General features: G+C 40.1%; 1 protein-coding gene across 1 annotated transcript in view; it reads left to right on the top strand.

Annotated features, from left to right (window-relative positions):
• The window catches only part of LOC139298973 (CUB and sushi domain-containing protein 3-like), a 310,941-nt gene that overhangs the window by 147,782 nt on the left and 149,060 nt on the right, over positions 1 to 14,099 (top strand). Inside the window, 1 exon segment of the mRNA XM_070921804.1 lies at positions 12,661 to 12,868. Coding sequence (XP_070777905.1) covers positions 12,661 to 12,868 — 208 coding nt within the window.

Below are 14,099 nucleotides of genomic sequence, written 5' to 3'. Positions count from 1 at the left end.
TTCATAGTTTTATGTCCATAGGCCTCAAATATTACTCCAATCAAACATTCTGAGAAGTGAGAATGATGAAGGGTCACAAGGGGCCACAAGCCAAAAAGGTTGCAAATCAGTAAATGTTTCCTTACTGTGTGATTTAGCCTGATATGCATTTTCACAACAATATTGTATTTATGTGCATTGGTTCTGTCTATATAACACAGGGTATCTGCATAGATGGCACATACATCTGCATCTAGTGTACCTTATTAACTGGACACAGAAAGTTACCAGCTGTACTACCAAATCCATATGTTGACCTGTATCTGTAGCAGTGTGCTGTTTATTCTGAATATACCGACTACCTTTAATCCATGCCTCCTTTGGGAGTGTCGTCTCCACCTGGATCTTGTGCAAACCTTACTTCAGGGTTGCATATTGTTAAACAACCCTGCCATGGATTGAGAAACATGTCACAGTTCTTTCACTGAGTCAGAAGGTTTCAGAATGTTAAACAGACAGTAACCACATTTACATTTACCGTTTATCACATCTACATGCCAGGGTAAGACAAATGAGACAGAGCTGCACTGTTCTGTACAAATGCATGTGAAGATTATGGACTGTGAAGATTGTTTAAAGATGTTGTGGGTATTAAATATATATTATTGAAAAGGGTTGCACAATGTCTAGTTTTAGGGTTTGAAAGCTTAAATCTCCTCAGGCAATGCATGTTTTAAACATAGATAGACATGTTGTGAATAAGATATTAGAAGCGTGTTGCATTGCATCCCAGAGGAGCACTTTAACCTCATAAATAATTCAAACACACACTAACTCACAAATGCACACTACCCACCAACAGACATGCACAGATACCCATGCTCACGCAGGGCATTACTGCACACCCACACCTAGATGCTGGTCAGTACCTGCATTGATCTCTGAGTGGTTAAAACTGCTTGAAATGGAGCGTTCCTAGAAGAGGGTGGAGTGATTGGTGGGGCGAACATTTGCTGGTGAAAAAAAAGAGAGAAGAGGATGTAAAGCAGAAACACAGAGGAAGATTACTTTACTCGTGTTGGATCCTTTGGCAGTGTTGTGCATGCAACATTCATGTGAGTAACCACATTGAATTAGAACTGAATTCATGGTCAGAAACTGAGAAGGTGACGAGTGGGAGGAAAAACAAAATCTTGAAAAAAAACGACGGAAAAGGGGAAAACAAGGTGCTTCAGGCAGCAGCAGAAAGAGTTTCCCGCACTTTGTTCTTTCGTCTTCCATTAAACATTCAAGAGAGACAGAATGAGACAAAACCACAAGCGAAGAGGAGTTCAAAATACTCAGACACTGTTTGGGTATCAGCCAGATACACACATGCTCAGACACATGCACGGGCAGACAGACCTGCAACTTCACACACATAAGCCTCAGGTTTTCCATTATGTATGCTCCTTTCTGTGTCGGTTCACTGTAATAGATAGATTTGCTAAAATGTATCAATATTTCCAATATGCAGAATTTCCTTTAACTCTTTTCTACATTTTCCTCATCCTTCAATCCTTATGAGCTTCCTCACCACCTCCCTCACACACACATCATAACACTCAGATTTCTCGGTGTGATATTATCTGAAATTCTTGTCTTGAAATCGTTCTATCCGTCGATCTTTCTTCCCCCTCCCTGTCTCTGTCTGCATCACAATTTTGTCTATCCACATCTCTCTACCTCTGTCTTTGGTGTTGCACTTTCTATTTGTATTCATATTTCTCTATCTTCTCCTTATCTCACCATTGTTCTCGCTAATCCTCTCAATCGTTGTCTTGATCCATCTCAATCCAATATTCATCCATCTTCCCTCCCATTTCTTTCTTTCCATCTCTTTCTCCCTCTCCCAATGCTTCTGTTGTGTCTTCTAATTGGTTTTCTTTCCTTCCAGCCAGCCAGTTCTTCATTAAATCATCTGTCATCATCTCGGTTTTGTCTGTCATCTGTCTTTCCCTCAGCTAACATCTCTCTCTCGCCCTCCGTCTCTCTCAGAGGCTTTCTATCTGACTCTCTCACTCACCATCACTCTCTCACACATCTTTATCAGTAGTCATCAGAATTTTAAGACAGCTGGATGATAGATACCACATCTGAAATTTTAACTTAATGCATCTGCATAGATGGGTCTGTCCTGAAAACGTTCTATAGTTGCTGCTGTTAATGGTGTTGAGTGATGTGGGTAGATGGGAACATTGTTACTATCTAACTTCATCTGTGTAGCCATTCATTAGAGGCAGTTCTTGACTTTCTGTCTTTATGTGTGCCTTTCATTTTCAAAATTACTTTGTTGACATCATTGCAAAAGTAGTTTGTACTACTACTAATTATTTTGAATATTCAAATTACAAAGTGGACATCAGAAAAATCCTAGAAACCATTTCATGTGTGCGAGCGTCTTATTTTCACTCTCTTTCTCACGGGTCAGGTTAAATAAAATTTATTCATGAAGCTCTTCAAAAGGAGATTTATAATATTGCTTTTAACAGCAACAAAAAACTTAAATACATATAAAAGCAGAGACAGGGTAATCACAGGCACATCACAAACATCTCTTTGTTTTGCTGTCGCTCTTATTCTGTTACTTTCTATTTTCACCAATCAAACACTAATTGAATGAGAGTCTCAAAGTCATCATAGATGCTGCACTTTCCCCCTCCTCTCTCTGCTCGTTGTCTTTCCTTTCTATCTCAGTCTCTCTTTATCTCTTCTGAGCAGGTTTTTTTGTTTACCTTCTCATCTTGTTTCTCCTCCTTTTCTGTTTTATGTACCACACAGCAATTTCTCCTTTCTTGCAAGGATGGTTTAGTAAGTATTGCTCATCATCAATGTCTGGCATGCAGAGGCAAGAGTTTGAATGACAAAGTTAAAGAAGTTATACTGCAAAGCTTTCAATTTTACTCCTGATCTAGTGTACCTGAAGTATTAATTTTCGTGACAGTGTCCGTTTGACTGTAGTTGGTTTTTAATCTTCTTAATCAATCTTCCTATATTGAGTTTTCGTGTACAATTCCGAATTATTGAAGGCAAGACTAGATGTAAATGTAGACACCTCTGTGCTGTTGATCTCCTCCAACATAACTTGTTACTTCCAGTATTTATTTGCATCTACATGCAGTATTGATTATGGAAAGGAGAAAATAAGGTCATCTGTAGACATTGAGAAGGAGTGATGTGCTTTGGTGGTGGCTTGTACATGTCATCTGCTTGCTGACTTTTTCTTACTGACATTGATCTGCACCTCTCTGTCTATAAATTGATTACGTAGAGCTAAATGTCAAATAGATATAGACTCGCATACTGATCTGACTTTGTGGTTGTGGTTGATCTGTGTCATGACATATTGCAGTTGCCTTCTTAAGTCTGTACAAACTATAGATGGCCTGTCGGAAATTATTTGGAAGTGGCCATTTTAAGCTTTGTCTCATAAGCATTTCTGAGAGACATCTCTAGAGACATGTGGCATTTTGCTATCAAATTATTTGTGACAGTACCTTATTACTGCGACTATACTTGGTGACAGTAATCTAATAATTCTCTTTTTAGAAAGACACATCACTTTTCAAAGTGTGTCATCTTTATTTCATTTTATAATTTTATGTCTCTCTTCTTGTACATGTCCTCTCTAATACAACAATTATCTTACATACCTTTATTATTCACACACGCTGACAGTTAAAGGTACACTGTGGTTATGTTTGCATTCAGTTTCTCACTATAGCTTTGTGTATTTCCTTGAGATATAACATACATGCTGATCGCATTTCCTCCCTTTGAATACTTTGAAACCTGTTTTGTTTAGAAATCTTCTTCCTTGCCTTCTGCTGGTGCATTGCTACATTTCTTGGCACATTAATGCCACCCCAGACTCCACCTTATGTGATTCAAGCCTTAGTATTGTTGTCTTGCTAAGCTCAGATGTTCATGTATGTTTTCTACTGTCTTTGATTCTATACCATTATGTGTTGGGAAGGATTAGATGGCCACGTCCTTGATGTGTCTCTGACTGAAATACACATTTGCATTATCACCCTCTGCAGTCGGCAGGAACATTTATCAGACCTCCTGCATGTTCACCCAGGCACAGGTGCGCCCTCGTGTGTGTGCTTGTACAGCACAAGAGACAAAAAAAATACTATTAAACAAAGGGGACCCACTCATGAAAACATTGCTCCACAGCACCACTAGTGCTCAAAAGCTCTGGGTACTTTTCATTGCTATCTCCAATCCATAATCCATACTTTTAAAACAACCAACTGTTAATCCATGGGTACAAGATGTTTGTATAGATAATATACAGTCAGTACACCCAGCTAAAACTAATGCAGTCTAATACAACAGTCCTGCAATAAATCCCTCTTTGTTGAAATTGTTTTAGAGAGGTGTTGATCTGTTGAACTGTATGGTCATTTTGGAGGCTGCTGTTTGTGGGGCTGTTGAATTATATTATGTTGTACTGTTATATACTTATTATTTTCTCCACCCTCTTTATATCAGTGAGGGTAGGCTAAATACGAGGAACACCTCTCTAATTTTAGCAAGGTGTACCTAATAAACTGGCAAATGAGAGTAGTTATAAAAACTAGCTTGTGAATGAGAGTGTTTTACTGTGTTTAACATATGCCTTTGCAGTCCGCACAGGAGAGGGAAGGATTGAGGAGGAAAGAGATGCGGGAGAGGTGAAGTGAATCTGGCTGTAGAGAAGAGAGACAGGAGAGGAATGTATTTCGTCAGGGCTGTGATGCGTTAAACTCTCAGTATGCAGCTATTTGTTTAAGATGTCAGGAATGACATTTAACACTCACCGACACCCAGGGTCTCTCTCTCACTCCGTCTCTCCCACATACACACCAATGAAACCACATTCAAATAGGCAAACACACACACAATACAGAGGACAGACACAGGTGAAGAGACGTGCACACTGTCAAACATGCGCATAAACAGACACACCGTCAGACACACCTACTCTCAGAGAATAAAGGAGAGGGAGAGGTAATACTTATAAATCACAACTTTAGGAGTTTGTCGTTACGGTTGATAATTTAGAAACTCTGTTTAATGACCAAATGAGAAAACAGGGACCCTAGACTCATCCATCTCAATACTGCTCCGGAGTCAGACAGCAAGAGAGACAGAGAGTCTTTCTCTTCCATTCATCTCCTTTTTATGTTTACTCTCAACCTGCTCTATTTTTTGTCCATCTCTTTTGAGATGGACTCTTACTGAGTATATCAAATTGTATCTCACTGTATATGTTACCAGCAATCTACATATGATTCAGCTAGACAGGATCATAAGGCTACTGTAGGAATAATAATCATGAAAGGTATCCATCTATCAACCAATGCCTTCTCACTTTATGTCTCCTTCTGGTGATCTACCATTAAATCACCCTTCTGCCCTAATTGGTCCAAATGCTGGGCTGTTAGTTGACTGGCAGACAGCATCTGTTCTTTGATTTGTGGACAGATGGTGGGAGGAGCTGAAGGTCAGCACGATTACTTGTTGTGTGTGGGTGTGTGCGTGTGCCCTAAACGCTATGACTGTTTGTCTGAAATGTAGTGCTGGCAAGCAGAGGACAGCAACCAATATGTTTCTAACAAGATTTAAAAGAGTGATAGAAAAATATTATAGCAAAATACACGGGAAAGAAATAATAATGTGAGCACCACATGAAAAAGACTGAATTTGAAGTTGCTAAATAACAGTTGCAAGGGCAGCTACATCGATGAGTCATAGGAAGTTGAATGTGGGCATTTGTCTTCTTTAAATGTGCTCTGACAGTCATCAGCAACATGTGGCAGCAGAGACAGCTCCAAAGACACAAAGCAGTTGAAACCTGAACACCTGAGGGGGCCTCCTACATCAGCAGTCAGTGGTCACAATTTGAAGTTCGCCGACAGGGTCACAGAGAATCTAAAGGGATAGATGTTAACTCCGCAAAACCACAGCTTTAAAAGTAAGCACAGAATTATCTCAGTGAGCGTCTCAAAAAATGTGTCCATCCTGACCTTCACAAAGCTGGTATTTGTGATAGGGCTGCAATGACACAATGGCAAATTCTAGGTGGGAAGAGATTAAAACCTGTTCATGTGAAAAAGTTATATCATATATCATAATTTTTCTGCATCCAGATGGGTTTACATTTGGCAAAAAGAAGGATGCCTTTAGCCCACATGTCTGCTGCATGGTCGAATAGCAGCCAAGGAATATGTGGCCGTTTTATAAGACCAGATGGTGCAAACACTGTTCTCTTGATGCATCATTTTGCATACAGATAAATAAATCAATTCAAAAATAATTTCCTGAACAGCTAGATTAAGTCAGACATCTTCCCTGGATGTTAGAAGGAAGGTAGATTTCTGTTTCATTTGTGCTTCAGTGAACTGTAGGCTACCCAGTAGTACAGTCCAATATCCTGTTACACACAGTGCAGGACTGAAGCATTATCAAAGGCAAATGGTGGCCCAACTTCTTGTATAAGGAAAATAAATAAAAACATATAGAGCGGAGTGAGTAAATGGGCAGACGAATTAAAACTGATTAAAAGAGACCATTATACAGTAAAAGCCTGACTCCTGTCCATCGAGAGTAAAGGAGAAAATAGCGTGAGGTTGTTATAGAGTCACAAAGTCTGCAGAGGGAGGAGGTCAGGGTAGTTGATTGGATCAATAAAACATTGACCGCTGTTGACCTCCCATTTCCTCAAGACAGTCAATGGTTTGGTTTCTTTTAAGCATGACCACGATTGTTCCCAAACCTTAACCATGTAGTTATTTTAACCCAAACCAGACCACCTTTCCCTTACCCTAGCTAAGTCATATTTGTCTCTAAACCTAACCAAACCTTAACCATAACTCTGTCAGATGTGATTTGTACTGTAAAGGTTTTGGAAAGCACTGGCAAATGATGTTGTTGTGTTGATATTTGGGGTGTCAGATCAGAAAAATCATATGTGTCGGCCTGAAGGCCAGTTGAATTAGATTGTATAATTCACATTTCTGTGTTTTCCCACCCTGTGCTCTTCTTTGAGCAGCTTGTATGCACATTGTTGCTGGATTGCATCCAAAAGTTAAGTTGGATTCTTTTCACCAAGCCACCAATTCCATTACTATTTTAGCGGCTCTGATAGATTACCATCAGATTGTTATACTGTTACTTGATGCATCCTGGCATGACTGGATGGTGAAAGTGACATTGAGACCAGTGCAGCTGCAGAGGAAGTTTGATGAGTGCCTGTTAACTCCTCAGACCAGGAGAAAATGTATGGAAAATAAATTCTGTATCATTTGTGTACACATGTCTTCCTCCTGTCTGTTCAGTCAGTCATGGCAGGTAAAATTAGGTATTAAAGGTATGGAGGGAGTGATGAGAGAGAAAGAGGGGTGGCTATATATATTCAGCTTTACAACATATGGGGGCAAGAGGTTGATGGATGGGTGGGCGGATGTAGATAAGAGAGCAGAAAGGATGGATGGATACAGCCTGAAGACAGAGGAGAGGAGAGGATGATGTAGATGGCCCATAATCCTTAGAGGCTGACAGCATACTGGGTCTTCTGTGATTGAAGTGTATGTATGTGTGTGTGTGTGTGTGTGTGTGTGTGTGTGTGTGTGTGTGTGTGTGTACGAATCTGATAGTGATAGTGATCTGTCTATCAAAGTGATGCAGGAAAGGAATGGAGTTATGGGACAGAGGAAAAGGAAGAGGGGGAAGAAACGGCGAGTGGAAAAGAGAGGAGAGTAAGAGATGAGGCCAGAAAAGCCATTAAACAGAAAATCAATCAGCAGAAAAGAGAGAGAGAGAGAGCGAGACACAGAGAGTGAAATGCAGAGAGAGTAAGATCTTAAAGAAAGACACAGCGAGACAGAGAAGGATAAAGAAGGAATCCTCAGATGACTGCGATATTGATGACAGCACAGTGGGGAAGAGGGGATGAACGGATGGGGGAGAGTGAGGAAGGATAAGGAGGCTAAGAACGAGTGATCAAAGCACCCCGGGCCATGAGAGAGAAGGAGCAAGGGAGGGTGAGATGGGGAGAGTGAGGAAGGGGGGATGATGAGGACGGAGAGTGGGAGGGTGAGAGGCAAGGATGAATGAGGAAGAGAGAAGGAAGCGTGGAGGGGAGAACAGAAGGAGGGGGGAAGCGGATGATGAGATGTGCAGTTTTAATAAAATAAAATAAATAAAAATAATCTTGATGCAGAAGTGGGAAGAGGAGGGGTGTAGCGAGCAGAGACCAGTAGGGAAGACAAGAGAAGTGGTGCTACAACAACAACCAGAGAGAGAGAGGGGGACTAAAACGCAAAAAAAAGGGCAACACCAGCTCATTGATGTGATAAGAAATGAAGGCAACATGGCCAACACTACCTCTCTTTTTCACTCTCTCTTCCTCTCTCACACACACACTGAGTCACACTCAAACTAACACTTACAGTGCCTTCCTCCACACACACCTTCCCTCCTCCTGTGGGTCAGTGTGCTGGGGCATAAGCATGAGTTCAGCCTCCCCAGGTTGCCGTCTGAAATGAAAGCAGAGAACAGAACACAGCAGAACAGTGCAGCAAGATAGCAAAGCCTTCACTTACCTATTGATTTACTCAAGTTGGCCCCCATGATGAAATCAGACTAGAAACCCGAATCTGAAAGGAGATACTTCTACTTATGCTTAAAGAGTTTTTTAAAAACCTTAGTTTGAAAAAGCCACTTAGGGGGGCCAAAGGACTACCATATACAAATTATTCTAATGAAACTTTGGGAAATTAAACCTCTGTTCTTGGCATTTTTGCCTTTTTCTACAGAGCTCCTCATACAAAACAAAACAAATTGACATGATATTTGTCCCTGTAGTGTTGGCTGTTGAATAGCAGTGGGATAACAAAACAAATACAATATTAGAAATTATTAGCTACATGTAAATGTATGTACAACGGATTTTGGGATACCCTAATCCATAATACAGTAGCTTGAATTTAGCCAATGCTCAGAAATTTAGGTTCAACCTTGACTGAACAGAGCTTTTCACCAAATCATCTCTCGCATCACGATCAGTCATCTTGTCATGATTCATTTTGCGTCTCATTTTCAAGGAAAACTCCACTCATGACTTAGATGTGGCTGCAGTGACCTCAGTGCTCCTTAGTTGTCAGCCACAGATTAATTTAAATGCTTATTGGATTTAAAGATTTCTGCTTTAAGCTGATCAGACTTGTATGTAATGAAATTTTATTCTTCAACTAGTGTAGTATTCCAAAATGAGAAGATAATTTATTTCATACACTATGCTTAAAGGCAAGCTACTGTATGTAATAATATAATAATAATAGAGGCATATTCATTTCATTTGATACTGTAGCTGTGAAAAAAATAAAAAAGGGAAGTGAGAGGACCTGAAAATGAAGTGAGGTAGACACTGTCACACAGATGTCCCATCACAATTGATGGAGCAGGAGCGAAAGGTATCTAAAATTAGCAGGTGGAACATGGAAACCTGAGTGGTTCTGTGTCATGTCAGATGCACGCACATTTAGCAGAAGGTAATCAGTGTTGGATATAGGTATGTGGACTTCGCACCATCCCCCTGTGAACACGCGACAAATGTCACTTTTTATTAGAGCAGCTGCTCCTGAAGCGGTTTCTGCACAGCCCAGTCGTTACCGAATGACACACAACAGAATTAGTGAGGATCCTAATCGCATCATGTGTCATCTAATATTATCACGTGGTGTCCTTACATGGCTTTCAGGTTTCCTCCGGATCTGCTTTCAGTGTTCAAGTCAGCTTGTTTTAAAAGTAATGATAAATATTTTTTCTGTTCTATAGGCCACAGTTATGGATTTTGAGCGACAACAAGCCAGAGCACATCATGGCTGAAGGCCCTTAATGCGAAACAATATATTGTCAAATTCACCAAAGGTCCGCTGCACATAAGAGCGCTGCTCACTTGTTTAGTGATCTTTTTTTCTTTTACAAGTTAATTTCCTCTTCTTTAATAAGAGCCACACATCAGTGCACCTTGAAGCCTTTCCACCTGTCTGTCAAGTGTCACTGGCACATCAATAAGCTGGAGGGCTGCAAGAGGTGTGTGTGAGTGTGTCTGTGTGCATCTGTGTATATGTGTGTGTGTGTGTGTGCATGCGGGTGCGTGTCCACCAGTGCTTGCTGACGTCCTGTTGTCATGATAAACCTGTGACAGCTGTCATCCTGCAAGCAGCACTCTCTCCCACGGTGCGCACACACACACACACACACACACACACACACACACACACACAGACTACTGCATCATTGCTCTCCTGCAAATGTGATGGGGTCTCAGCAGGTCTTGGTTCAGGGTGTTGGATCATTTACACAAATCTCCTCAACTGTCTAGCTGTGGAATGAATGTCTATCTGGATAAATGAATGGTTTGTCTGTCAGTGCCTGCCCTGCCTGCCTGTCTGCCTGCCTGCCTGCCTGCCTGTCTGTCTATCTGTCTGTCTGACTCAGCAGCCTATATGAATCTGTTTTATGAAAGAATTGTTAAAGAATTGTTAAAGAATAAATAATGCACTTCTGTCCTTCATTTTCAATACATCAGCTCCTGTAGTTTGGCACAATGCACGTTTTGTCACCAGCCTCATCATCATTCCTAATAAGACAAAAAGGATTAAAGCGTGTATTGTTCCTAACTTCACACTCTGATCTATTGAAAAATGGTCAGTCTATCTTAAAATTCATTTCAAACCACTTATTTTTTTTCATCCTGTTTCTCATTTCCTATCTGATGCCGGTTGTACCAACTCTTTGCCTATTTAAGTCCACTTTCTGTATTTTTTGTTTCACTCTAGTTCTGTTTGTCCCTGTTTGTTCCTATCTATTTATGTTCCCCTGTTATCCTTTGTGTATTTCCTGTCCCTACTCAGTGCACTCTGTTCCCGTCCGATTTCTAATATCTTTTCCTAATGTTTCTGTTCATTTCTATTGGTTATCGTCTGTTGCTCGATGTGAGTCTTGGACCACAGTTATTCTCTTTACCCCTCCTGTGGGTGGAGTCTGGCTTGGTCCCTACCTTATCTCTGTCATCTGTACATGCATCTCCCAAGGCAGCATCGCCTGGATGAGCCCAAAGGATGTGCATGTATACCTGACAGCGCCTGTCTACACTCTTATAAAGGATGTGTCTTTTTCAGCTTATCAGTGAGTGCAGTTTAAGGATGACACACATCTGGTGTTCCTCTGTCTTCTCTAAATGCTGATGATATCAACATGTGATGGGTTGTAGAGTAATATAAATCACGTGTCATCCCAAATTGCACTCTCTGGTGTGTAGGAAAATACATGTTTGTTGTAAGAGTGTGTTACATACAGTATTGCCTCTTTTATGTATAAATATAAATTATACAGGTATAATTTATACCATGTTTACAGTTGGACTTGTACACTCTCAGAAAAAAAGGTTTGACATTGTATCTTTCATCACTGGGACAGTAGATACTTGGCTGTGCTCAATTTACTTTTCATAAATACATTTAAAATGTTAAGATAGGCCTTTTATTAAACGGAAATATTTCAATAGACACAGTATTTTATGAGTGAATTGAGCACAGTCCTGAATGAATTACTTGCTATACAACCAATCTCCCAGTGAGAAGGGTCCAATGTAGTATGTTTTTTCTCCGTGAGTGTCTCTGTATAAATTATATGTGTATAATTTATGCCGTGTGCACAGCGCAATCCATGTGTCTTTATCTGTTATACAGTAATCAGTACTACTATCAATTCTGAAAAATACTTTCAATCAGATGTGATCAACAATTAGAGAAAATTAGGCAGATCTATCATCGCATCTGGTCTATATGTTCTGAAACTAATTGAGGATGAATTAATAGACTGATACTAAACCAGCCAATTGGAAAACATATAAATCTAAATTTCCTTGGTGGCGATTGGAGGAGACTAGAGCGGAGCTCTGTGATTGGATAAAAAGAAAACTTACTTTGTTAATGGAGGAGAGGACAGCAGCTCTGAGTGTGACAGGAACTGCGGCCTAACCCCTAAACCCCACCCCTGATTCTAACTGGCTAAAAGAAAACAGTGTCATTCTCCAGAATCTACTGGTCTTATGGCCATAAATATAAGGACTGTTTGTATATTATTATGTCTTTGCTATTTTTCATATCTACTTCATATCTGAAGTGTGATGTAAGAGCTCCATATGTTCACTATATGGTTTGCTAATATGACTTGACAGTTTGTGTCATGAGAAAGTCATCCATTTCTAACATTCAAGCCTCAAAATAACATTAGGGGGTTGAGATCAAAGAGTGTACCTGTAATATACTATAATTCAGGTAACTAAGAAAAATCACCTCATAGAGGGAGAGAGGTGGGGAGTTGGGCTGGCTGACCTGTAATCTACTTGAGTGGTTGAGAAATAATGCTAGGTCTATCGAGAATTAGATCTTAATTGCTAATTTGGTCGATAAACTGATTGCTAAATTTGTTAATTGACCCGCCCAACCTCATATAGCTGAAAAATCTAAATAATTTATCCAAAAAAATTAAAGAAATTTAATTTAAAAAAAGTCCGCCCCTCGGTCCCTCCTCCTCTCCCTAACCCAGGTTTTCTATTTGTCACTCTGATTTGATTGACAGCTGAGGACACATGTGGGGGCACTGTGAGGGGCGGCAGTGGGGTGGTGACCAGTCCCGGTTACCCCGGCAACTATGGTAACCAGGCCGACTGTACTTGGATCCTATTGGCCGAACCTGGAGACACCATCTCTGTCATCTTTACAGACTTCCAGACAGAGGAGAAGTATGACTACCTGGAAGTTGAGGGATCTGAACCACCAACCATTTGGTGAGTCACTTTATCCATTAATTTATTCATTCATTCATATGTGTGTAAACCGCAGTCATTGTGTTGCTGAGAAATGTGACAACGTGGATGTAGCAGAACAGTCCGTTTATCTGTGTCAGATTCAGTATTTCATGTTTTAGAACAATTTTTGAATAGCAGTGGAGGGATGAGTCACAGTTCAGTTATAAATTGCAGAAGGGTACGGGACATATTTCCAGGTATTCAGAGATGTAGAATTAGCCGGATGGTGAAAATGAAAAATATTTATGTGTCATACAACAGAATTCAGGGGTGGATATTAAGGTTTAGACCGGGTGACCTGATTATTAAAATGCCTGGTGTGAATATCCATTATTTCAAGGCACAAATGCAGGTAGGTTAAAGTTGACATCCACCCAAATATAGAGCGTTAGAGCAGCATAAAGCCCACCGTCTGCAGCAGGAAACAATGTGGTTAGTATCAGAGAGGTACTTGAAGTGGTTGTGACATATATGGTCCTAATCAATACTTTGAGAAAAAGGAAAGAATTCAGTTGACATTTCTGACCTGGCATTTCTACAAAGATGGTGTAGTCACATAACTGCTGAGTTTATGGAACAATTTGAGCACACTTGGAGTACAGTAATAAAAAGTTAGAACAGGTGATAAAAATAAGTTAGAACTCAAGTAATAAAATGAAAACGTTATTGCAGATATAAAGTTTTTATCTCTTGTTCTTGAAGTATTGCAATTTTTTCTTGGGAAAAAATAAATAAATAATATCTTGAAGTTTGATGTGTGTGTGTGGGCGTATGTTCATGTGGAGTCATATTTTCATATGAATTAACTGCTGTGTGCTAGTTAGACTGTTAACAGCTCTCCATGGTTTTCTATTATTTCCTCAGGTGTTTTCAGATGGTTCACTCATAACAATATTTTATTGCTCCAGCTCCTTATTGATTGTTGCTAAATTAGGGTATTGATCAACCATTGCTGTTGCTGTAACCAATTAGAATCTAATCATGGTCAGGGATATTAGTGTGTGCGCGTGTGTAATTGATTTGGAAGTAATAATGGTCGGGCAATTACTATTAGGAAAGTGTTAGTGTGTCTATACAGGTGCACACCATCCTGCTCACTCATGTGTACCCTTGGGTGTGTGTGTGTGCGTGCGTGCGTGCGTGTGTGTGTATTGGCAATCATGTCAAAAGAAGCACAGGATACTAGAGACACAGCAGTTACATACTACTA

The sequence above is a fragment of the Enoplosus armatus genome, chromosome 16, assembly GCF_043641665.1.
Source record: "Enoplosus armatus isolate fEnoArm2 chromosome 16, fEnoArm2.hap1, whole genome shotgun sequence".
NCBI lineage: Eukaryota > Metazoa > Chordata > Actinopteri > Centrarchiformes > Enoplosidae > Enoplosus > Enoplosus armatus.
The sequence above is the reverse complement of the archived record's forward strand: the minus strand, read 5'-3'. Positions and strand labels throughout refer to the sequence as shown.